Source organism: Diplotaxodon limnothrissa, linkage group LG7 (assembly GCF_057381915.1).
Source record: "Diplotaxodon limnothrissa isolate DT_005_m linkage group LG7, D_limnothrissa_male_GT1.1, whole genome shotgun sequence".
Lineage (NCBI taxonomy): Eukaryota > Metazoa > Chordata > Actinopteri > Cichliformes > Cichlidae > Diplotaxodon > Diplotaxodon limnothrissa.
Window position 1 is genome coordinate 36,466,609 of NC_140602.1, and position 26,953 is coordinate 36,493,561.

The window sequence follows — 26,953 nt, forward strand, 5'->3', positions numbered from 1 at the left end:
CGACTGATTACCCTCTGCTTACTCTCTCTCTCCTCCTCCTCCTCCTCCTCCTCTCTGATCGTGTCACACCGCTGCGGAGGAGCCTCCACTTGGAAACGTCACTGCGTATCCTTCCGCATCATCCACACTGGTGATGTGCGGACGTTTGGCTACAGCTGTGTGTATTAGCTCAAACTAATTCCTACTAAAGACATTTATTTGTTAAGCCTTACCCGCTCATTTGTCCAAATAGAATTTAAAGATTCCTGCAAAATACCCTTGTTTTTCACAGAACCTGAAATAAATACATGATAAGAAAATAAAGTAACCCTTCATTTTTAAACAAGTTTTAATGCATATAACCTTAAGCAGATGGCACAATAATAGATTCATAGTTTTATATACATAATAATATAGTGAATCATTACATTTATACAGGAAGACAGTGATGTGCAAAAGTCTTGTGTCATTGATTTAGTGAAATGTGCAAACATAAATGGTAGTATAGTATAAGACAAAAACACAGTATACACAATTCTAACAAGCTTGAAAGTCAATATTTGCTATGACCTTGCAACTTTGTTCTTCATAGACTCTTAAAGATATTCAAAGAAAGCTTGCTTAAGTAGTCTTCAATAATAGTTCTCCAGGCTTCTTGAAGGGCATTCAAAGGTCTTCTTTGGATGTTGGCTGCCTTTTGACCCGTTCTCTGTCAAGATCATCCCACACTGCTTTAGTAATATTGGGGTACAGGTACCAAGCCAATCCATGACTGATAGAATCAATATTACTAGATACTCACTGTTTACCTTTGATGACTGCCTCGTACATACTAACGATGATTTGAACCAACAGTTTGAAATTTGGATTCATCACTCCATAATTTTCAGTCTAGTTCCTTTGCAGTTCATGCACAACTCAGCTTTTCCCCTTCTTTAGGAATGGCTTCTTGATAGCCACCCTTCAACTCTGGCCATGTCTAATGAGCTTTCAGTGAACGGTAAATGGATGAACTGAAGGACAAGAAGTATCTCTTATCGCCTGTGTCAGAACCTGAGAGCAAGAACAGGTCGCTAGTACCAAAGTGTCTAAAGATACTGTTTAAAATTGGTTCTTTGCCAAGCTGTCTGTTATGTGTAGACACTGGTTCATCCCCTTGAGTTGTGGGCCTTTTTTACGCTTAAATCATTCATGTTGATTCATCAAGTTAAAATTATCGTTTCAGAAATGAGGTATTTTTGTTTCTTTGTTCCTTTTCCCCTCAGAGTAGCCTATAAAAGTTGTAAAAATCAATGGGGACCACAGCAGACATAAGTTCTCAGCTGTTTGACAAACTGCATTCATAAACTGTACAGGTGAGATGCAAAGAAGACCAGACAGGTTTTTTTATTAGAACTAATAAACATAATAGTCGAAGAAAAACTGGACCATAAATTTATCAAAAGTACCGGAACACTCAGCACATCCAGTAAGTTCTTAATAATTAAATTAAAACCTACAAAAAGACACAATCAGCACATATAGTTCATTCAGTTTAAGCAATGTTTTCACTAAAATGCATGCTCACAAAATGTTGTGTCTCACTCCCATTTCTTATTGTTGCATTTAAAGCTCTATTTGGAAGATCCAACCATGCAAAATATTAGTTTTTGCCATTTGTTAAGTGGTCTTAAACTTTTGATCAAATGGTCCAGTTTATTGACTCTAGTAAGCAGATGTGATGCATTGCAGTCTCCTTTTATGACACTTTTACTTCACTTTATTTTCAGCTAACTTTTGGAAGTTGCAGAGCTTAATTTTCAGCCTTCATTGCTGATAAAACCATAAATTCATAGACTGTTTCAGCAGCATTAGAGATCATTGCATAAACGTGAACAATTTAACATCCAGCATTTTAGATGGGTTTTTTTTAAAGGATCAACTCGCTTACTGAAATATTCAACATGTTTGGAAGAGCTGGTTTGGATACTGGCCTGCTTCAAAATTATAGTAAAGAAATATGTTTTCCACAAGGGGGCAGCATTTATCTGTGTGTGGCAAAATGCTACTGGGTCCAACCATAGACTCGCTTTCAACGTTGAGCCCAAAGCGCGCACTTCAAAGAGCCTTTAGTTAATTTCTCCTGATTTTTAATCACAATATAAATATCATGAAATCATTAAAAGAAACATTTTAAAGAAACTTACTAATAAACGCACTAAGGTTGTATTTTTAACATCTGTCAAGTTTAACATTATTAAGTTTGCTGCTACAAGCAGACACTCTCGCGTACAGTACGCACTGTGATACTCTTAAGCTCCTGGTTCTGGCCACACCCTTAGCACAGCCGACTGAACACGTTGGACCAGTGATGACTCCCAGAGGGTGTGTCCCGCTGCTGTGAAACGCAGCACTGTTCACCAGCACGTCCTCCTCCTCCTCTTCCTCCACCGCCTCCTCCTCCTGTTTTTTAGAAAAAGCTGAAGGCGCCCACACTCAACGCACCAACGCCAGAACAGTGCTCCTCTCTAAGGGGGGAAAGTGAGAGAAATTCCCAGAGGGTTTGCCCGGAGACTGCTGGAAATTTTCCCCTGGAGTAAAACCTGCCGAGTTAGGATACTTAGAGGATATCAGAGGCTCTCCTGTAACCATGGGGGACGTGGTTTCCTCTCACCTGGATGAGGATAGGCGGGAGATGATTACAGGTAAGATGAGTACCGTTGCGCGTTATAACAATCTTATTACAGAGTTTTGACCATGTTGTTGCCTTAAAGAAAATCGATTTATATTACTTTTATCATCTAAACTGCAGAAATCAAGTATAGACGGTTACTTTTGTGCCACCGCCTTGTAGGTGTGCTTTACTTGAAGGCTTCCCATGAATCTCAACTCCACTGCAGCCCTGTTTCTTAACTGCGGTCAAGTGAGCCCTCACTTACGAAGTCGCAGTCAAGCTAGCCGCCCCGCCAGCCGCACCGAAAATGTGGTTGCACTACTCTTACGTATATTACGGTATGGGTGAAGACCGGCTTAGAAACGCAGTGTTTTGTGTCCTGACACTATTTTACTTCACAATCCACTCCCATTTTTAGTGTATCTCCACTTTCCCCCCTGTGATCCACAGCCCAAATTACTGTATGATTCAGAGAAAATTAACAATAAAATTTACCCAATTTACTCAACTATACTTTTAATGTCCTCATCTTTGACCTCAGATTACAGGAAAACTATAAGAGGTGACGCAGATATTTCACTGGATTCTGACTCTGGGGGACCCCCACTCTTCACCCTGTGATCCACAGCCAAAATTACTGTACGGATTTTGAGAAAATTCATAGCAAAATCTTCCCATTATGCTTTACTGTACTCCACATATTGACATCTTTGAGCTCTGATTACAGGAAAACTGTAAGAGGTGACACAGATATTTCACTGGATTCTGACTCTGGGTGACCCCCCACTCTGCACCCTGTGATCCACAGCCAAAATTACTGTACGGATTTTGAGAAAATTGATAGTAAACTTTGCACAATTTACTCTACTGTACTCTATATATTCTCATCTTTGAGCTTAGATTAAAGGAAAACTGTAAGAGGTGACGCAGATATCTCACTGGATTATGACTCTGGGTGACCCCCACTCTGCACCCTGTGATCCACAGCAAAAATTACTGTATGGATTTTGAGAAAATTCATAGCAAAATCTTCCCATTTTGCTTTACTGTACTCTACATATTGACATCTTTGGCCTCAGATTACAGGAAAACTATAAGAGGTGACGCAGATATCTCACTGTATTCTGACTCTAGGCTGTCGCCACTCTTCACCCTGTGATCCACAGCCAAAATTACTGTACGGTTTTTGAGAAAATTGATAGTAAACTTTGCACAATTTACTCTACTGTACTTTTAATATCCTCGTCTTTAACCTCAGATTACAGGAAAACTGTAAGAGGTGACGCAGATATTTCACTGGATTATGACTCTGGGTGACCCCCACTCTGCACCCTGTGATCCACAGCAAAAATTACTGTACGGATTTTGAGAAAATTGATAGTAAACTTTGCACAATTTACTGTACTATACTCTATATATTCTCATCTTTGAGCTCAGATTACAGGAAAACCATAAGAGGTGACACAGATATTTCACTGGATTATGAATCTAGGCTGTCGCCACTCTGCACCCTGTGATCCACAGCAAAAATTACTGTACGGATTTTGAGAAAATTGATAGTAAACTTTGCACAATTTACTGTACTATACTCTATATATTCTCATCTTTGAGCTCAGATTACAGGAAAACCATAAGAGGTGACACAGATATTTCACTGGATTATGACTCTGGGTGACCCCCACTCTGCACCCTGTGATCCACAGCAAAAATTACTGTATGGATTTTGAGAAAATTCATAGCAAAATCTTCCCATTTTGCTTTACTGTACTCTACATATTGACATCTTTGGCCTCAGATTACAGGAAAACTGTAAGAGGTGACGCAGATATCTCACTGGATTCTGACTCTAGGCTGTCGCCACTCTTCACCCTGTGATCCACAGCCAAAATTACTGTACGGTTTTTGAGAAAATTGATAGTAAACTTTGCACAATTTACTCTACTGTACTTTTAATATCCTCATCTTTGACCTCAGATTACAGGAAAACTATAAGAGGTGACGCAGATATCTCACTGGATTATGACTCTGGGTGACCCCCACTCTGCACCCTGTGATCCACAGCCAAAATTACTGTACGGATTTCTGATAAAATTAAATCCTATTCCATTACCAAACAAAATGAGTTCATTGAAGTATTTGCTTAACTACAAGAAATGTCTTTCCACACACAATTTAAATTTTTCAAAATGTCATTCACACACCACCTCAAGTATCAACTTCAGTTTTAGACATTATTTATTCAGTGCTTAATCACAACAATAGTCAACTTAAGGCACTTACATAATAAGTTAAACCTTACAATAATACATACAGAGAAAAACCCAACAATCATATGACCCCCTATGAGCAACAGTGGGAAGGAAAAACTCCCTTTTAACAGGAAGAAACCTCCGGCAGAACCAGGCTCAGGGAGGGGCGGCCATCTGCCTCAACCGGTCAGGGTGAGAAATTACATTTCTCAGATTACTGATTTCTCATATTACTACTACACAGTTTAGATACACTCAACAAAAATATAAACGCAACACCTTTGTTACTGCTCCCATTCCCCATGGGATGGACGTAGAGACCTAAAATTCATTCCAGATACACAATATAACCATCCCTCCCAAACAGTGGTCACAAATCAGTCCAAATGTGTGGTAGTGGGCACATCTGCTATATTGAGATAATCCATCCCACCTCACAGGTGTGCCACATCAGGATGCTGATCTGACATCATGAGTAGTGCACAGGTGTACCTCAGACTGCCCACAACAAAAGGCCACCCTGGAATGTGCAGTTTTGTCTCACAGCAAAATGCCACAGATGCCACAAGCAATGAGGGAGCGTGCAATTGGCATGCTGACAGCAGGAATGTCAACCAGATCTGTCGCCCGTGCATTGAATGTTCATTTCTCAACCATAAGCCGTCTCCACAGGCGTTTCAGAGAATATGGCAGCACATCCAACCGGCCTCACAACCGCAGACCTCGTGTAACCACACCAGCCCAGGACCTCCACATCCAGCAGGTTCACCTCCAAGATCGTCTGAGACCAGCCACCCAGACAGCTGCTGGAACAATTGGTTTGCACAACCAAACAATTTCTGCACAAACTGCCAGAAACCATCTCAGGGACGCTCAACTGCATGCCCGTCGTCCTCATCGGGGTCTTGACCTGACTCCAGCTCGTCGCCGTAACAGACTTGTGTGGGCAAATGCTCACATTCGATGGCATCTGGCACGTTGGAGAGGTGTGCGCTTCACGGATGAATCATGGTTCACATTGTTCAGGGCAGATGGCAGCTGAGAATGTCCCAGTTCTTGCATGGCCAGCATACTCACCGGACATGTCACCCATTGAGCATGTTCGGGATGTGCTTGACCGGCGCATACGACAGCGTGTACCAGTTCCCACGAATATCCAACAACCTCGCACAGCCATTGAAGTGGAGTGGACCAACATTCCACAGGCCACAATTGACAATCTGATAGACTCCATGCGACGATGTGTTGCACTGCATGAGGCAAATGGTGGTCACACCAGATACTGACCGGTTCTGGGTCCCCAGACCCCCAATAGCGCAAAAAACTGCACATTCCAGGGTGGCCTTTTGTTGTGGGCAGTCTGAGGTACACCTGTGCACTACTCATGATGTCAGATCAGCATCCTGATGTGGCACACCTGTGAGGTGGGATGGATTATCTCAATATAGCAGATGTGCCCACTACCACACATTTGGACTGATTTGTGACCACTGTTTGGGAGGGATGGTTATATTGTGTATCTGGAATGAATTTTAGGTCTCTACGTCCATCCCATGGGGAATGGGAGCAGTAACAAAGGTGTTGCGTTTATATTTTTGTTGAGTGTATCTAAACTGTGTAGTAGTAATATGAGAAATCAGTAATCTGAGAAATGTAATTTCTCACCCTGACCGGTTGAGGCAGATGGCCGCCCCTCCCTGAGCCTGGTTCTGCCGGAGGTTTCTTCCTGTTAAAAGGGAGTTTTTCCTTCCCACTGTTGCTCATAGGGGGTCATATGATTGTTGGGTTTTTCTCTGTATGTATTATTGTAAGGTTTAACTTATTATGTAAGTGCCTTAAGTTGACTATTGTTGTGATTAAGCACTGAATAAATAATGTCTAAAACTGAAGTTGATACTTGAGGTGGTGTGTGAATGACATTTTGAAAAATTTAAATTGTGTGTGGAAAGACATTTCTTGTAGTTAAGCAAATACTTCAATGAACTCATTTTGTTTGGTAATGGAATAGGATTTAATTTTATCAGAAATCCGTACAGTAATTTTGGCTGTGGATCACAGGGTGCAGAGTGGGGGTCACCCAGAGTCATAATCCAGTGAGATATCTGCGTCACCTCTTATAGTTTTCCTGTAATCTGAGGTCAAAGATGAGAATATTAAAAGTACAGTAGAGTAAATTGTGCAAAGTTTACTATCAATTTTCTCAAAAACCGTACAGTAATTTTTTCTGTGGATCACAGGGTGAAGAGTGGCGACAGCCTAGAGTCATAATCCAGTGAGATATCTGCGTCACCTCTTACAGTTTTCCTGTAATCTGAGCTCAAAGATGAGAATATTAAAAGTACAGTAGAGTAAATTGTGCAAAGTTTACTATCAATTTTCTCAAAAACCGTACAGTAATTTTTTCTGTGGATCACAGGGTGAAGAGTGGCGACAGCCTAGAGTCAGAATCCAGTGAAATATCTGCGTCACCTCTTACAGTTTTCCTGTAATCTGAGCTCAAAGATGTCAATATATAAAGTACAGTACAGTAAATTGTGCAAAGTTTACTATCAATTTTCTCAAAATCCGTACAGTAATTTTGGCTGTGGATCACAGGGTGAAGAGTGGAGACAGCCTAGAGTCAGAATCCAGTGAAATATCTGTGTCACCTCTTATAGTTTTCCTGTAATCTGAGGCCAAAGATGTCAATATGTGGAGTACAGTAAAGCAAAATGGGAAGATTTTACCATGAATTTTCTCAAAAACTGTACAGTAATTTTTGCTGTGGATCACAGGGTGCAGAGTGGGGGTCACCCAGAGTCATAATCCAGTGAGATATCTGCGTCACCTCTTACAGTTTTCCTTTAATCTAAGCTCAAAGATGAGAATATATAGAGTACAGTAGAGTAAATTGTGCAAAGTTTACTATCAATTTTCTCAAAATCCGTACAGTAATTTTGGCTGTGGATCACAGGGTGCAGAGTGGGGGTCACCCAGAGTCATAATCCAGTGAGATATCTGCGTCACCTCTTACAGTTTTCCTGTAATCTAAGCTCAAAGATGAGAATATATAGAGTACAGTAGAGTAAATTGTGCAAAGTTTACTATCAATTTTCTCAAAATCCGTACAGTAATTTTGGCTGTGGATCACAGGGTGAAGAGTGGAGATGGCCTAGATTCATAATCCAGTGAAATATCTGCGTCACCTCTTACAGTTTTCCTGTAATCTGAGCTCAAAGATGTCAATATGTAGAGTACAGTAAAGCAAAATGGGAAGATTTTACTATCAATTTTCTCAAAAACTGTACAGTAATTTTGGCTGTGGATCACAGCATGCAGAGTGGGGGTCACCCAGAGTCAGAATCCAGTGAGATATCTGCGTCACCTCTTTCAGTTTTCCTGTAATCTGAGCTCAAAGATGAGGACATTAAAAGTATAGTTGAGTAAATTGGGTAAATTTTATTGTTAATTTTCTCTGAATCATACAGTAATTTGGGCTGTGGATCACAGGGGTGAAAGTGGAGATTAACCAAAACTGGGAGTGGATTGTGAAGTAAAATAGTGTCAGGACAGAAAACACTGCGTTTCTAAGCCAGTCGGCACCTATACCGTAATATGCGTAAGAGTAGTGCAACAACATTTTAGGTGCGGCTGGCGGGGCGGCTAGCTTGACTGCGACTTCGTAAGTGAGGGCTCACTTGACCGCAGTGTTTCATAGAGATAATAAGTAGGTTTCCGATGTTGCAGCATGTTTGTATAAGTTATGGACTGACTGCTATTTAAGTCTCAGATTGCTCCACAGAGTGAGCTGGGCAGCAGGTCTGGGCGTCTATTAAAGTCATGCGAGTAGAAGAACAATACAAAGACTGAGATACTTCAATGGATATAACGTGATCCCTGTCCTAGAAGTAGCTTGGTGATGCGTTCGAGTATCAAAACCACTTCAGGAATTTGGGAAAAACTAGTGTTTTTTGTTTTTGTTTTAATGCATGGAGTTCAATCTTCCAGACTTGTCATTTCCTAAAACTTTTGTATCAGGGTCATTTCAGCCTCAGCTGGGATGCCCCTTTAGTTCAGGGTTGTAATCCTGTTTGTGTGCATACGCTGGCAGAAGTACTCCTATGAGGAAACCCAGAATTATTCTCTAGAGGCTCAGGCACCGAGTGTGTTTGTTGGATTTTCCTTTTGTGAGCAGAAATAGAAAAAAAGTGGGAAGAATCACCCTGTTAGAATCTGGCTGTTGTAAAAAAAAAAAAAAAAAAAAAAGGTAGTTCACATATAAAAGGATAAATATCAAATGTAACTTCTCAAATATGAGGGGTTTTGTTTTTGCCTTTTGTGTGACTTTGGGGGTTCTGGCCAGAGAAATACATGTTTTCTGCTGTCTTATACTGATCCAAAGTTGATCCAAAGATGTGTGACATTCAGAATGAGCAGAAACTGGGCTTTAGAAAGTACAAGCAAGGTGTTCAATGTGAAAGTTCTTGACCTTAGGAACAAAGCAATCTGGTCTTACTGGCTTTTTGGAGCCCTTAGCCACATGTGCTGGTCTTCATTCTTGAAAGGCGCTCAGTCAGGTATCATCATGTGTCATAATGTAAGGCTTGTTAATGATAAAATATGTTAAAACTATAATATGTAGGGTCCACATGACTGTGGAAAGCTGCGAAGGTAGAAAATATGACATTTAGCTACATGCAGGCCTTCATCGTTAAAATACGCGAGTGCAGTATTTCCTGCTTATGAGTCCACTCAGAAAAAGATCCATATAAAGAGACTAGTCAGAGGGAGAGGGGAAGATAACAAGTGAAGCAGGTAGAAACATGTCACAGGCCGTCTGACTCTCACACACACCCCTCTCTGTGTTGTTCCTGCCAGTATCTTCTACAAATCAACACAGTGAAAACACCCACGTCAACAGAAGACAAGTGAACACCTGTGCATGTCTTTAAAGAAAAAAGAAAACTTTCTTTTTATCCAGGTCCCACTTGTCGATGTGTTTGCACCTTTTAAGTTCGTGTGTGAGACAGGGTAAAGACCAGTCAGCGTTTTTGAGTCAGGAATCTTGTTGTGTCTAACTCCCACAAAGGCAACTACTCAATGATCTCCTCCCCTATAGGACCCACACAGCAACCCCATGTGTGTGAGACACATGTAAATCATAACTGCCTGCTGACCCACATGTTCACCCATCTATGGTCTGCTTAAGGCAGAAATAACCAACAGACTCAAACCTTGGCCTAGATATGTGCTGCCTACTATCAAACCCTTGAAATATAAGCGATCATCCTCAAAGAATAAGTTAGTAGATTAATCGTTTCACAGCAGGTTTTAGATAAAAACAGCCAAAGAATTAGAGTCAAATCCAGTCAGCTGTTTCTGGTGATCAGCTGACTTTTCTGGATCGAGTCACAGTGTTCACCTTTGAGGAGCTGCACGTGTTGCTCTGAAATTTGCTACAAATGAAATGAAGATGGTAGCTTTGATGCTAAACATTAGCATGACAGCATTGTTACTTGGAACAAAAAAAAAACTGTTCAAAAATAAAGTTAAAATAAAAAAAATGTATTCATATTAGAGATCAATAGAAAAAGAACTAACACTGCAGTAAAAAAGATAAGAAGCTAATAGTTAAATTCAGCAACAAAACATGAACTTTGCCATGTGAGTGACACCGCCCTCTTTTGCCAACATGACGCAAAACAGGTAATTATAAAAAGGGACAACATGCCTAACTCAGGCACACCTCAGACTGTTTGTGCACACGGTTTTATAAATCTGTTGAAAATAATGTTCACGCTCATGTCTGCCTTTTTTAGTTTTATTAGTATTTTACCATTTTTATTCATCTACTCACCTATCTGGCTAAGCCTTTTGATGTTAAACAGTGGATGATGATTGATGATGACGACGATGACTGATAATGATTGATAATGATAAGGATTGGTGCTTGATGACGACTGATTGTTATCAATCATCATCAGTTGCTGGCAATGATTGATGATAATGAGGGTTGGTAATTGATGACGACACTGATTGACAATGACGACTGATTAATGATAAGTGGTGATGATTGTTTTCTTTCTCTCCCTTCACAACAAAACTGTAAATCCACTCCTATAAAAAATGCACAATTTGGTTTTTAAGCACCGACAGAATTCATATCCAACTCATCTTTATTAATCATACATTTATTCCATAAATATTATATTTGCCTTAGGAAATTGTAATTATTCTAAGAGAGCCATGGTATTCAAAGAATCCTGAGCTCAAACCTTGGGCATACTAGCAGAGGAGAACTTCCAGTTGGGAAAAAAACTTCATAAATCTTATTTTGGAACAAAGTCAGCAAACCTTTTAAGCCTTCTTAAATCATGTTTTAAGGGTTGTTGTATACACACAGTTGTTATGCCCCAGTGAGCCTGAAAATTTAAGTCAATTTAGATAATGCTCCAAAATAGCTGCAAAGAAGTGCATGAATGCATTTCAAGTTGGCTGCAGTTTCATTACTTATTGCCTGAAAGAATTTGTCACTGCAAACTGCTTTTCCTTTGCTGTTCTTCGGTTTTCCTACTTGGAAAGATTGTGGGCCCTGCTGTCCTTTGCTAATCTTAAGCCCACTTCAGTGTACATCTACTGAACAATGCCTTTTTGTCTGCAGTGTCCTTCTGCCATCAGTTCCTCCATGCTCTTGCCTACTGTTATTTGTTATTCATTACAAATGCACTTAAAAAATTGAAGGAATGAAACAAAGGTTTACATCAAGGTCATGAATCTGGGTTATGGGCTTAAGATTTTAAGTAAGCATAGGAAGCACTGATAGAGAGTCTGTAATTCTTATACAAGAAAAAAAAAAAGAAAGCTAAAATATGTGGTTTTTTTGTTGGAGGTATTTGTGATAAATTACTTTCCAGCTCAGAGTCTGAAGCTAACCCTAACCATTTCCTGTTTCATTTAATCCTCTAAAAGGACATGCAAACACTGGAAAATACTTAAGTATGGCGTATAAAAAGTACCAAAAGTTCCATTTTTACTCTATTCCATGATGTCACATGTAAAGTAAATAGCAAACAAGAGATGGAGGAGGGTTGTAACAACTATAGCACATGGCTATACAGTTTGAATGAGAGAACCGAGTATGTATTTTATGATGTGGGCTTTGTTTTAATTTCTAAGTGCTCATTTACAGCTTCCTAGTCTGCTGATTTTGGCTCAGCAAGGCGAACGGTGGAAAGTACCAACTCTCTGCAAGTTTGCAGTGTAGGCCACAGTAACCGGAGCGTAATCTAGAGGAAATTTAGCCAGGATAAAGAGAGTTTCCATCCAAAATCAGATATCCTCTGCATTTTTTCTGAGACTAACTGTTCTGAAGGCAGACCCTGTCTGATAAACCCACCGAGGATGAAGAAAAAAATCCTTCAATAAAAGGAATGGAATGACAAACCTGACGAGAGATTCAAAGCCATCGTCTGGAACAATTTAAAGTACTTGCTGATGTTTAGTTTTTCCAGGTGCCTCGCTATCTTGCAGCCCCTTAACCTGCCCTCCCCTCTCATCCTGGTATGTCATGGTGTTTTTAAATGCGTGTCCCTGTCCCCAGTCTCCTCCGCATTCCCTCCATCTATCATGTCCTGTCAGCTCTTTCCTTCCTGCTCTCCCACTGCAAGCTGGCTCCCTCCTTCCTGCGTCGTTCCTTCCATAAACAGATCATAGTCAACACTATATGCTGCTGAATGAGCCAAAGACACTGATCAGCTCGAACACCAACTCTTTTCCAGCATTAGAACGTGGGAAAAGCCTTTGTCCCCTCCAGCAGCTTCTCAGTCTATTTATTAGGAAGCTGAATGATGACAGATAACAAATCTCGAGGATATGTGGAACACAGAAAAGTCTTTCAGCAATACCAGGAGGCTTTGCTTTTATACAAACAAGGACTTACGCTAACAGATATATTCAGAACTTAATAATTTGATATATACAAACGATGAAGAGAAAGCAGCTGCCATTTACTGGAGCCTGAGCAAATGTTGTCAGGTTTTGGTTTGTCCAGAACCTCCAAACTGCATTAACAAATGTGCACTGTAGTCTGAAATGCTCAAAGAAGTTACAAATGGTTCGTTTGTGTAAACTTAAATATTCCTTTTAGAAATTCAAGTTTGAGTTTAAATATCAGATTTTGAGATGACTTAAAACAAGTTAAAGGATCATTTCAGAGTATTTTTTCTACTGTATTGTGCACTTACCTAATAGTATTTTTTCATGAGAGTTGGCATTATTTCAAGTTATTTGCATAATAAATTATGGACGTTGGCTGAAATATAATGCATGCTCTTTTTTTTTTTTTTTTTTTTTTTTGGCCTGTCCCGTTTGGCTCTTTTGCCATCAGAATTGTTGTCTAAAGGCAAAGAAAGATGCCCAACGGATTTACTTTACCAAACTGACCATCCCAGCCTTGCCGTAATGGTCCATTTGATTCACCTTTTATTGTTTATTTTATTTTCACTTACTGAATACGGGACAGACTTGACTGGGGGAAAGAAGGGGAGAAAGAAAGAGGGAAAGAGAAACAGCTGAGAAGAGGGACGGGGGAGAAGGGCAGAAGACAAAAACCAACAGAACGGGAAGAGAAAAAAAAATGCATATATCAATCACCTGGATCACCTGCTGAGAAAGAAAAAAGAAAGCAAGCAGAAGAGAACAAGAGTAATAGAATAAACAACATCACAATGATATATGGGAATATGACAGTAAATACTAAATATTAAACATTATTGTGCAGCACATAAGATCAACAGAACACAGTGTGCTTTGAGGTAGGAGCCAAAAAGGGTGTAGTTTGTGGGTGTGATCACCCGTGTGTACACCTGTGAGCATGGACGCGCTTGTTTTTAAAAGGTTCCTTCATGTAATAATCTGCTAGAGGGTGTGGGGGGGCCACAGCCCCGTCCTCCAGGGCATGAAGCAGGTATGGAGGAGATCAAAACTCCAGACATCCAGAGGCCCCCAGAACACAAGAGACCAAGGAAGACCAACAGAGGGGCAGCTGCGCCACTGTCCCGGAAAGAGCTGAGGAGAGTCCCAGATGAGGGCTCACTCAGCAGCCGCGGAGCAGAAGCCAGGGGGAGTTGCAGTGACGCGCCCGTGAGCTCCGCCGGCAGCCAGCTGCGCCTGAGTGACCGAGCCCCAGGCCGAGAGGCCGGGGGCACCCCACCTCCAAAGTGGCCCGAGCGAGCCCCAGGCTCCAGGCCCCGATAAGCGGCCGCCAAGGAGTGAGCCGGTGTGTACCTGGACGCCCATCCCCGGACACAAAGAACCACCAACGCACCGATGTCTGAGGGGGTCCGCCACTGGCAGGGGAAGTGGTGGTAGGGGGAGATAGGCCTCCAAACCTTGGAGGGCCTGAGATGTCCCCAGAGAGGTGGCGCCTGACACCCAACCTGACATATAGACACAGACATACAGGCACACACAGATACAAACATCCATTCCCACCCTCATGCTCTCATATGCACTTACTCCACACTCAACCAACGTGGAGACAGACATAAAGAGACGTTGTACACACGATCACACTCCCCAAGCGTACTCTACAAACCGGGTCTAGGTGCCCCCGCCCCTGGAGGGGGGAACTGCACCCAGAGCCAGGTGGTGTTTCCCTTTTCCCTGCGGTGGGGGGAGGCAGACCTAGTCCTAGCCCCCCTGCTCCAGCAGGTCGCAGAGAATGGGGGTGAGAGAAGACTCCAAACCTCCCTCCACCCGCTCATTGTAATGTTGATGCATGTGTGTTCTAAGGTGCATTTAAAACCCAGGAGGGCATGGAGCTACCTGCCAGAGAGCAGCAGGTAAGCGCATGGTCCCTCCTGCTAGCCCTCAATGTCTACGTGTATTTAAAATTGAGAGGTGGGCAACGATGCCAGGGGTGGGGTGTACACCCTGATGGTACTTTGGACTCCGTGTATCGTGCCCACCCCCAAGATCCTATATGTATGTGTAATGAGAGTGTGAGTAATGTGAATGTCTAAGTTGTGGGATAAAATTGAGGCAGAGGCAGCCAGAAGGGGACAGGGGGGGGTAGCCTCCTCTGCACCCTGGTGACATACCCCTACTCCAAGGCCCTGCATGTGTGGGTGGTTGTGGTGGAGCGGGAAGAGGGAGGCAGCTGGAGATGGGGAGGGAAGGAAGGGAGGGGCAAGTGACCCCTCCCTGGGGCCAGCTCCCCCGCTGACCCCAGTATAATGTATGCTCTAATATACAGTGCTGTTGCTACATTTTGCTCTCAAGTTACTCAGGTTGAGTCATATTTACATTTTGCAAAAGTTTTGATTCACCAATCATTTCTTCATAATTTGTTTACAGTGAGGCAGACTTTCTTGTAAATGAATGTGATCTTGAGCAATAGCTCCCCAGGTTCTCTGAAGGCCTTTCAAAGTTTTTCTTTGTTTTTTCACTCATTTTCAGCCCAGTCCTTGTACCTTATCATTGTCAGAGGAATTTCTTTCCTTTATTGTTGTTGATAACACTGATTGTTCAAGCACAAAAGCAGCTAACAGTGTTGTGTCTATATGTAACAGACAACTTCGTAAAGGACGAGTTTTAAATTGTATCTTTAGGCATTTTATTACTAGTAGCCTGTCGCAAAAAGAAAACAATCAAAATAATTTATTCCTATTTCTCTAGTTGAATCTATGAAAGATGCCGAAGATGACAGAGCAAAAGAAATAGTATTTTTCCACCAAGAAGGTGGTTCCCTAAGAACTGTAAGCCAAAATTCATAAGGAAGGGAAAGTGGGAGAAAAGGCTGAGAAACCAAGTTATGAATTCAAATTTGTCATCAATATGTGCAGAGGAGGTCAAAAGAGAGGTGCAACAGTGAGTTTCTACAGCCACCTGTAAAACACGGTGGAGGCTCTGTACTTTAGACAGTGTTGTTGTGGAATTATGAACACAGAAGAGTACCATCAGGTTTAGATCCACTATTCAACGCCACCTGGAAATCATCTAATCAACAGCAGCTTTGTTTTTCAGCATGACAATGACACACAGTGTCAATGCACTAAAAGCATATCTGGGTAGAAAAAGTGCAATGGAACATTATCAGTCATGCACTGACCTCCCAAGAGCCCATAATTAAAGCCCATAATTAAATCCTTGCAATTAAAGCAATGTGGGAACATCTCGACAGAGGATGGAGCAAAGGGCAGCCAACATCCAAAGGAGAGCTTTAAATGACCTTCAAGAAGCCCGGAGAATTATTCCTGAAGACTACTTAAAGCATTTCAAAGGCAGCTTTCCTCAGACAGTTCAGGCTTTGTTGAAGAATAAAGGTGGTCGAACCAAATATTATGAAAGCTACATAGTGTAAACTAAAAATACTTTCATTTATTCATCATAACTGTAGCTCTTTGTTCGTGTTCCTCCTTTTAAAGGTTTGTGTGTGTAAAACCAATATTTCCAGCGATGCAGTCGTTCCATAAACTTTTCTTTTGATTGATTTGACTTTTCTTTTGTCTTTTGATTTAAATGTAACATAGTTTAAATTCAGTACGATTAAAATGAAATTGAACAAAACAAAGTGTTGCTTTAAAATTTATGTAATGACTGAAGTAATACTTCAGCTGTGAGTCTGTTAGAGCTTCACTTAATACAACGGTTTGTGCCGATCATACATGAGAGGTACCTCTTTGTTGAGCTTTGCCTGAGAATCGCTATCTCAAATGTCCACTTTACATTTTATTATATGGGAGTTTTCATAAAGAACCGATAGCAGGAGTAAAGGTTGAGGCCTTTAAATAAGCAAGTGAAAGAGACAGCGTGCCTTCACACGAGAACAGCAGCTCTTTATCTAACCCAGTTAATTTTTGACAATGAAATTTAAACTGCAGCACTGGTGACTTTTGAAAAACATGCTTGGAATAGAGTGAACCAGTCTGTCCTTTCAGGAATTTAATTTCTTTTCTCTCTGACTTGGGTTGCCAGATTCAAAATAAAGTATTAAGCATTTAAGTAGTATAATTAGGTCAATTTCTGACTTTATAAATCTCTAAAGTTACCTTGTGAAAGAAAACTGCAGAACTTCTACTATAAGACATAAGATAGATTGTGTTAATCATGCACTGGTGCAGAAGACGACGCTGATTTTGTGTGTGTGTGTGTGTGTGTGTGTGTGTGTGTCTGTCTCTCTCTCCCCCTGCAGCTCGGACCAGAGAATGGATGAAAGAGTTCAGCCAAGTGTACGAGCAGCAGTATGCAGTCGCCCTCTTCAACAGCGTCCGCTTTGAGATAGAAGGAGGAGGAGGGACGCAGTCTCAGCTGCTTCACAGAAAGGTATGACACTTGGTCATTCAATGGGAAAAAAACAAATAAAATAGTGGCCTCCACTGGCCCCCTCAGACCCCCTCTGTTTATATTTCTGAACATTTAATAAAGCCACAAGAGACAGCCCGGTGGAATAGAGCGTGGAGAGGTGGAGGTATGCTCTGGATAGGAGAGGAATAGAAGTCAGTAGAAGCAAGACAGAATGCATGTGTGTGAATGTGATGGAGACGCGTGAAACAGTGAGCCCTGTGGTCAACCATCCAAAGCAACAGACAGTGCTAAAGAGATGAAGAAGAGAGGAGAGCACAGGCATGGTGGAGCAGGTGGAAACGAGTGTCAGGAAGGATATCAGTAAAAGTGAAAGAGAGGTTTACAAGATGTTAGTGAGACCGGCCATGACGTGTGGTTTGGAGATGGTGGCACTGACAAAAAGACAGGAGTTAAAGGTTTTATTGGGAGTGAGCAGGATGGACAAAGTAAGAAATGAGTACATCAGAGTTTTGGCATTGTTTAAACATGCACACAGGCGGGACAGCCAACAGACTTTGATGATGCACACAGTGCATGAATGAGGTCATCTTTGGGAATGTACAAGGACATCACCTAATGAGCAAGCCCCCTGCTTTATTTCTCAGCGGTCTTTGTGTTCCCTATTATCTTTGTGGTCACTTGTTGAAGGCTGGATTTTTTTTTTTTTTAAATCCATGTTTTCTAACTCTGGAGGGAAAGTGGAGCACATTTTACACACGAGCAGAGGTGCTGTTTCTCTTATGCAGGTTCATCTTTTCTGGTCACTGTGTGGGAGTCAGCTGCTCGTGTGATCCAGCACACAGCAAGAAACTATCCTGTTTCAAAAGACTTTGAGTTATTAAAATGCTGGACTAAATGTGTAAAAAAAACTTTAATATTTAACTGTAGTGGAATCTATTTGAACCCCCTTCCCATTTTTTAACTTATAGATAAATACTTGATTGGTTTCTGAGCTGATCGGGCACTTTTACCCTCCCACTCGCCACCACCAGTGACCCTGCCACAAAATCCACGTAAAAGTCTGCAGCTGTTAGCAAACAGAAGCCAAGCCATTTTATAATCATCATTATGTTTTGGGCCTATCGTTTCAGTCGCTCGGAAGCAGTAAGCCTTTGTTTTTTCTTCCTATCTGAGCAATTATTGTTTAATCCAAGACAGGAAAACAAAGTGGGTGGTGTATATCCTTTTGTAAACATGTTTCAGTAAAAAAACAAAAGAAAAACAAAATGAAAACTCCACCCTGTCACGTTTGGAAAAACCTGTTAAGCGTCAAGTTGATTAGTTATGGGAGATTGTAACAACACCCAGTTGTCTCAATAATGCACAGTATACACACCTGTTAGAGTTTGTATCCTAAGGTACAGTAACGCATGCAATCTTTTGTGTGTGTGTTTGCATTTTTCAGGACCCTCTGGCAGGTTGCACCATCTTCTCAGGGAGTCTGTTTCAGTACCTGGAGGAGAATCGGAAATGGAGGAATCGTTTTGTCTTTGTGCCCAAGGACTACACCATAAACCTCTATGAGAGCAAAGCTGTGAGTAAAGCTACTTACGGCACTCGACCTATGTCCGGTTAGACAATTTGGTCACCTGCATGAAAACCATTTCACCACCAACAGGCACACGAACGGGGACTGCACCCAAAATTAACCATCAACTGCGCCGGGTACAAGGCCCTGACGTCAATGGAGGAGTACATGGAGCTGATTAATAAAAGTCTGCCAGGTTAGAAAATAACACACAATATACAGTTGTTAGTCATCAAATTCTGAAATGACTAAGCCCCTTTTAAGATGCAAAGGGCTCAAAATGACTCTCTCTTTGGGTTTTTGTGGTGCTATGCCCACATTGTTTAAGAGTTGTCCACCACATTGGACATAATAAAACTATGGCTTGTAGATATAAAAAAGAAAAAAGAAAAAAAAGAAAGTGAATCCACCATCTGGTTGGTGAGTGCTTCCTGGAGGCTGCTGGCAGTCACTAGGTAAAATCAGTCTCAAGGAGCAGTGCTGTACCAAAAACCTCCTTATGATTGCTTTCGTCCCTAGCAGATTGTGACCATAGTTATTTCTAGTTTGCATTGCTCCATTCACAGTTTCACTACCGCCCAGAGTTGCTGGTGAGCATTTGTAGGTGAGTCATCGTATTCAATGCAAACTAGCCAACTGCAGCAATCTGCTAGCAGCCAGAGCAAGTGCAAAGAGGTATTTCTAACTTGTTGGGGAATACACATTTTTGCCTAGCAACTGGGGTTTCCCAGGAGTCATTGACTCGACTATAAGTCTGTGGGACTGGGACCTTATTCGTTTAACCCTATAATGTGACCATGATTGTCCGTACATCTATAATGGTGGAAAGTTATGACACGATTAGCGTGTCTACAAAAATAAATACTTATGTCATTAGTATATTTCCCCCCCTCCACAGTTTGTCGGATTGTTATAGTAATATTAAACATCATTATTTCCCTCTCCTAAAGTGCTTTTGAAATCTCAATTCATCATCTGGTCCATTGCAGGTGTCAAGGCCAAAGTGGGCAGTAACCCATTCATCAAGTGTGCAACCGGGTTCCCCCTCATCCTGTGGCACCCATACGCCCGCCACCACTACTTCTGTGTGATGACCGAGAAGGAGCAGAAGAAGTGGCACGCTGTGCTGCAGGATTGCGTCAGAGACAGTAACAATGGTAACAATGCAAACACAAAGCAGCACATAAATCGGAAGTGACAGAAACGACTAGAAAGCCAGAGGCTGTGTGAAGTTAATGCAATTCGGATCATATGTACATCTTCTGAGCATGAGCAGTGTTTCTCTCTCTCCACCTTGGCAAACCTCTCTTCCTCTGTACCTTTGTTGGCAGGTCCGATGAGGGTGTGTGTCACAGTGTGAAGCTTTTACATGCCATCTGAGTGAGCAGGTCGATCTGTGCACATGAAATGCTGAAGGAATGGGGTGTATTTGTTTTGTAAATGTTGTTGCCATTGGATCAGATCTACACTCTGTGCATCATTTACAGTCAAGATGAGCATCTGAAACGCTCAAATAGTAGACAACATTAGAAACACAAGAGAAACAATTCTATGTTTGAGAGAAAAGTAGCTTTCTGGTTTGTTTTCTAGGCTATTTTTGATGGTTGAAGTGCAGAGTATCACATAGTATTGCCATATCATTTTTTAGCACATTATCAAATTTCTACATTATGCTTTCTAAAGAATATTGCCAAATCATGCTTAAGCACAAGGTCAACCCCCAAAGTCCCATTCCAATTACTTTGTGCCTTAAGGAAATGGATAGGTACAACGTGTGTGTACAACTTGAGGGCTAACACGAAGCCACAAAAGACAGAAAAACACAACTACTGCCAGTTTAGAATAATTGGATGTCCTACGCCTCAACATGCATGTCAGAAGAATTTAGTACTCTGAGGAAACGCAGCTACAGGGAAGACTAGCTAACTAAAGCTAACCTATACCAACGTGCTGCTGCCCCAATTCATTTGTGAAATATTTGTAGTTAGCCTCAAGTTTCCAAACACTGTAACTCATATGTCACTATTTAGAATGAATTAATGAATAAGTTGAACTGAAACTCATTGTTAAATGAGAAATTTCCCCACTAAGACATTACAATACAGTTGCTGCCTTCACTGAGATCCTTTTCATAGCTTTTGTTTGAGCTTTATGGTGTTCTGGAGGATACAGCACTGTTGGCACTTTTAGCATTTCATTTCACAGTGAAAGGATTGTTTAATTAGGGTGGATGACTCCTCTCCATATTAGTTTCTTTCTTGCAAAAGTGTGACTCATGTGTCATTGTTATTAAGACAGAGATGAGACATCCTGGAGGATGTGCAAACAACAGTGTAATACATTTTTGTGTGTGTGTGTGTGTGTGTGTGTGTGTGTTGCAACACTTGGCTTTCCAGGACTATTTTGAGATTTACGTTTTGGAAGCACCGTGATATAAATGACCCGCCTTCTTCCAATAGTTAATTTGCACATTGGCTGCAAAGTCGAGCTCTGATTGGCAGGAGGAACACGGGCACCAGTTTCTGTGGTATGACTGCACATGCATGCAGTCTTACATTCAGCGTGCCTCACTTGAGATGAGATTGTATTTTTCATTTTTTTTCAAAAACAAACTTGAACGATTTGCTGCTGCACTGAAAGTGATCTAGCTTGTTTGGATCCTCTCGGTTGGCAGAGCATGCAGTTAAGTTGTCCCTACTTGTGTTTTAAGTAAGTGAGTGCATTGATCACATTAGGTGTCACTGTAATAATCAAGTCACTTGCATCAAATCACTCAGCAGAAAGATGCCAATCACCCGTGTGTATAGTTTGTACAGCTGTATCCAATGCAACTTAAGCAGTTCTGCGTCACGATTAATGCAACTAAACTTCGTTCACAGAATTTAAAATACTAAATAAATGGCGCCAAGATCCTCACCGGGCTGACAAAGTTGCTCAACCTGATTCAGTTTCTTTCAGGCTTGGCAGAAGAGCCAACCATTTTGCCAGCCAATCATGTTGCATGAATTCAAGCGTTGTGCTTAACCACACAGTACGATGCTCACAGCTGTTTGCATTTGTATTGATTTAAATACATCCAGCGTGTGATGTATTTAGTTTCTCTGTACCTTCTGTTCCAAAAAAAGGAATTAGAAGTCAGCAACTGACTTTTTTGATCAACTCTGTACCAACTCACCTGTTACTCCCAAACACTGCCTGTCTGGGCATGCTCAGTAAGTGTCAGAGTCTTTGCCGCACATTCCAAGGTTGGGCTTAGCGAATATGTTGTAAGCAGCACAGGGTCCCCGTGGCTGTTAAAGGTAACCTCGCTGCTCTTTGGGTGTGTGAACTTGTATTCATGTTTTTTCTGCTTTGTGCACACATACTGCTTCACTTCAGTGCTCTGAGGACAACCAGATGGCATAAAAGACTCTGCTTGGGAAGAAGGATATATGGTTTTCTGTCTTGACCTTTGCCCTTTTAGTTCTTAGTATTCTCATTCAGTCATACAAATAGACAGTAGTTAAATGTCTCTCTTTGACATATTTGAAGGTAGAGTTTACATGTATGTACTCAAGTTTGAAATTATGACCGATTTAGGCAATTAAGCATAAAACAGACCATATTAGTCACGGTACAGAGGATAAAATGGTATCAGCATAGATGCTACATGCAAAGCTGTCCTTAACGGAACACAGACACCATTCAGCTGGCTTTGATAAGCGGAAACCACAAGTTAAAATGTTCACGCTGACACACCAAAGGCATATTTAAATGCACTAAAGTTCTTGTTGCTTTAGCCCTAACAATTCTTCTATAAAACAATTGGGTACTGTTTTGCATCACCTTAACAGGGTGATTTGCAAAGCGCCCTGCTAATCAGCTCCTTTAACAGGTGACATCATCACCAGCACATGTCATTGGTCAGCATTTTAAGCTCAGTATTATACTACTATGCTGCTGAGAGATGGACCTACAGCAGCTGGATGTTCTCACTGTGTCAGAGAGGCTAGTGATGTAACGTGTGCATGCATGAAAACCAAAAGCTGGTCTGAACATGTTAAAGTGACTACACACCAGTCACTTTGACACATTTTACACACCAGTTCTGCTACCAAGATGGGATGTGGCAATTCACCCTTATAATTGAGCTATCACTATAAGAAATCAGCAGCTAGGCATGCTTTCAGGCACGTTGTCAGTTCATTCATTTTAAATCACAGAGTTCCAAAGTTAAACGGGACCCACACCATGTAATTATGTTCCTGATTTTCTGTCATACATCTGTACTTTTAACGATGGTGGAGGCTGATGCTAAACATGGAACTAAGGCACACTGTGGCATTGCCACCTAGCTGTTGTTTAAACCTTCAGTGTATGAGGGGCAGCCAATAAGATGAGGTTGAAATTTGGTGCCATCACTGACATCCGGTTAAACTGCATAAAACTAAAACCTCAGGACTTAAAGATTTATTTTAAAGACACACTTAAATGTGAGAGTTTGGGCTTTTCTGGAAAGGAAACCAAGCCAACGTTTCAGTTAAGTGATAAAGGAATACAAAAAGAAATCTGTGATAAGGAAAAAAGGACAGGAAGTCAGGATGTAGAAAAGTGAGGAAAGGGTCAATTCAATCTTTACTTCAAAAGAGTATGAGAATAAAAATACAGGGATGGAAATGAGCATGAAAGGTCCACTTTAAGGTGTCACGTCATGCACTCAAATGTAGTGTGCAACCACAGTCTGGGTCCTCGAGTTTCAGGAAAGAACTGTCCCTGCCCCTACTCCACTGTAGTTATCCCAGGGGTGGGCAACTCCAGGCCTCGAGGGCCGGTGTCCCTGCAGGTTTTAGATGTGTCCTTGATCCAACACAGCTGATTTAAATGGCTAAATTACCTCCTCAACATGTCCTGAAGTTCTCCAGAGGCTGGTAATGAAGTAATCATTTGATTCAGGTGTGTTGACCCAAGGTGAGATTTAAAACCTGCAGGACACCGGCCCTCGAGGCCTGGAATTGCCCACCCCTGAGTTATCCTCATAGAGAGTAAAATGTGGTAATGACTGAAAGTGGACCTGGTAGAAGACTACCCTGTGTAAATCCAGAATTTTATTTTTACTACACTAGTTAGAAGCAACTAAAAGCACTTTGATCTCATCACCATTGGTCTCAGTTTATAATTTTACATTATTTTTGCATCTCAATGATTTAAATGCAAATCAAGATATTTCCTGATGATTCAAATTATTATTTCATCCCCAAATTGGTTTAGTTTTGTTGCTGTTTGACCTGCAGAAAGCTGTCCATGCTGCAGGGAATCACAGTCATATAGTCAAAGCCTGCTTCAAGCTTCCCGCTAGAGAACCATCAATCGTGGCCAACTCTCCACACCCACAGCCTCCAAAACCAGTCAACCATCCTCTGCTCTGATCCACAGACCACAGACTAATTAACTGAACAAGAACAGACCTACAATGGGAAAATTCAGAGAACAATAAATCCAGGTTTATAACTAAAGTAGAAGTTAAAGTAGAAGAGCATGGCGCTTCTCTGCATGCAATGTAGTTCAAAATAGAGGCATAATGGATTACATGGCACTGTTACCATACATCATGCTGTGCCAACATGCAAAATGAACAAACGCAAGGCCTCCTGCATTCACTGCTGCTGGCCTCAAGAGTTTAAAATGGCAGGTTAGGACCTATTCAGTCATGGTTGTGAAGTCTGCAGCTGATGGTATGTTTCAGAGAGTGTTTACTGTACTGTGGGTTTGGCTGGTTCCACGGGTCTGCACCATATGGGGAAATCCTACTCATGCATGTCAGTGGAAGCAGCAGCAGCAGCACTTTGACTCAAAGAAAGAAAGGAAATGTTGGAAAACCTCTTTATTCTGAAGCCAGGTGGTCTGAAGATGAAGTCTCAGATCCTCTTTGACTTGTCGAATAAATAAAAAGAGAGACACATTTGTCAAGATGAAGGCCTGGGAACTCAACTCCTGGCTTCTGCTACAGTCCCGTCAACCAGAGCATGGTGAGAAAGGCAGGGAGGGGAAATGCCTTAAATAAAAAGAGCGTGGTAAGTGCTGCCACATGTGCTATTTATACACAGTACACATACACACAGAGCAAAGAAACTCTAATCTACTCCTTGATCTAGCTTGGTTCAGACACATGGCGAATGTGTAGCGGTTTACTGGCCTGGCAGATTGTCCAGAAATATTTCTTCTTTCTCTTGGCACCAGCAGGACATTTCTCTTTAAAAGGGCAACAAACTGGGAATGCAGCAAATTTACTTTTCAAGAAAATCACACTGGTGATGTGGTCCCAGTGCATGCCTTTAAATATTAAGAATAATACTTAAGGGGGCAAAAAACCTGCCATCTATTCTTTAACTTCATCTGGTACGCATTTGTTTAGCTGCTCATCCTGAATGGGGTGCATTCTCATTACTGTTAGCAAGCTAAGAGGAGTTGACCAGAACGTCAGGGATGCATTAGCTCATCCAGTTCATGATCTATTGCAGTTCATGTGCAGTTTAATTCCCTGTAATGTGTGAAGAACAGAAAGAATGTTACAGGTTTTGTTGCCATCAGTTGGCTTTACAAACAAATTCAAATAGTTTGAAATTAGAATCACTGAGAAGTCAAGGCCCAGAACAAATGAATGTAATTTTACTAAAACCTTACCATTGCTCTTGAGGAGTGGTGGCTTTTGTGAATTGTGGAAGGACAGACTGATGACAGATGCCTCACATTCGCATGAGCTCATTGAATGATCTAAAAATAACGACATCATGACATATTTCAGATTTCTTGCTTTGAGGTAGGGCAGATAAGACTGTGTGTAGGATGTACTGAAATATCTAATAATCTGTGATACAGTAACATTAGGGACTGTATTGAGATGCAGCTTCTCCAATGTCCCAGTGAGGGAGCCATTTTATTATTGGTTTCTACCAATATTGTGACAACGCGTCTCATATAAGTGAACACTGGGGCAAGTTTTTAAACATAATTAACGAGGTACATTTTGCATTTACCACCTACAGAATTTAGGTAAAACTTTCACCAGCAGGGGCAGCATTTCACACATGGGTGGGTTGAGATGTTCTCAGCTATGTGCTGCTATTTAACTGCCATTTCTTTGAGCTACCCCCATTTCCTCAAGGGGCTTGGTCTTTGGCCAGGGCATAGTTGTAGATAGGAATATGCTGGTTAAATAAAGGTTACCTTGACTCACTACACCATCTGGTGGTACAGATCAGTATTACACAAAAGTACAGCCTGGTTCAACCTCAGCTAATATCTCTTCGACGCAATACATAAACACTTTTGGCAAAGTTAAAGCAATCGTAGCTTTGTCAGTCATTCTTTTGGTAGTTTGTTACTCTGGATTTAAACAAAACACACGTACCTTTAAAAAAAAAGAAGAAAAAAAAAAGCCCAAGGCAGCGGGTATGATGTCACCCGGTTGATGACTGAGTAACCACAAGTTGTGTGTCTTATACTTTTGAAGAGTTGCTCTAAGCTGAACTGGGGGACAGTTAAATATCAGGTGCAGCATAATAAACACCTGTGCGCGCTTATCTAACCATCACCCAGAAGGGAATGCAGCTTTATCTTTCAACAGCATGCTGGCTGTAGAAGAAAAACTGAAATGTGAAAGAAAAAAAGGACCCTACTTCATCTCTGGATCATGAACGCCATTTGTTGTTAATTACCTTCATTTAACCGTGATGTGAAAATGTTTGACATTAAAAATTACTGCTACGAGCATGGCCTGGGATCAGATGAGCAGAATGACCCTAGTCTGTTTTTAACAATGGGAAAAACTGGAGCTCGTGGGGGAAAAACCCACACATGTACATGAAGTCCACACAGAAGGGCCCTACATTTCAACCCTGGGCCCTCTCAATGGCTATTCACTGAGCTTTAAAAGGCCAAGTGGCTAGTTATTATCGCTACATTAACATTTTATGGGTATGATTACAGTTGCTGTATAAAATCTAGCAGTCTTTTTTACTAATTTAGGGTTGTCTATTTGAAAAATATCCATTTTGCTCTATCACATCATATTTTTTGCAATTGTAAACATGATCCAGATATTTTTTGCTTTATCTGTGAATGCTTTTTCACATCTAAACAACAACAAAACTTTACTGATTTTCTGAGAAAGGAATATTTGTATTATTTTGGTATGAAATTGTGACAAGGCAAGCGACGGGCACATCATTGAGTTTGTCGGGC

General features: G+C 41.3%; 1 protein-coding gene across 1 annotated transcript in view; it reads left to right on the forward strand.

The window, feature by feature from the left end:
* The first annotated feature begins 2,454 nt into the window (after positions 1-2,454).
* The window catches only part of niban2a (niban apoptosis regulator 2a), a 35,882-nt gene continuing 11,383 nt past the window's right edge, over positions 2,455-26,953 (forward strand). Inside the window, exons 1-5 of the mRNA XM_085358007.1 lie at positions 2,455-2,663; positions 17,054-17,184; positions 18,611-18,739; positions 18,824-18,929; positions 19,723-19,890. Coding sequence (XP_085214133.1) covers positions 2,609-2,663; positions 17,054-17,184; positions 18,611-18,739; positions 18,824-18,929; positions 19,723-19,890 — 589 coding nt within the window. The 5' untranslated portion in view covers positions 2,455-2,608. The remainder of the gene's footprint in view (positions 2,664-17,053; positions 17,185-18,610; positions 18,740-18,823; positions 18,930-19,722; positions 19,891-26,953) is intronic.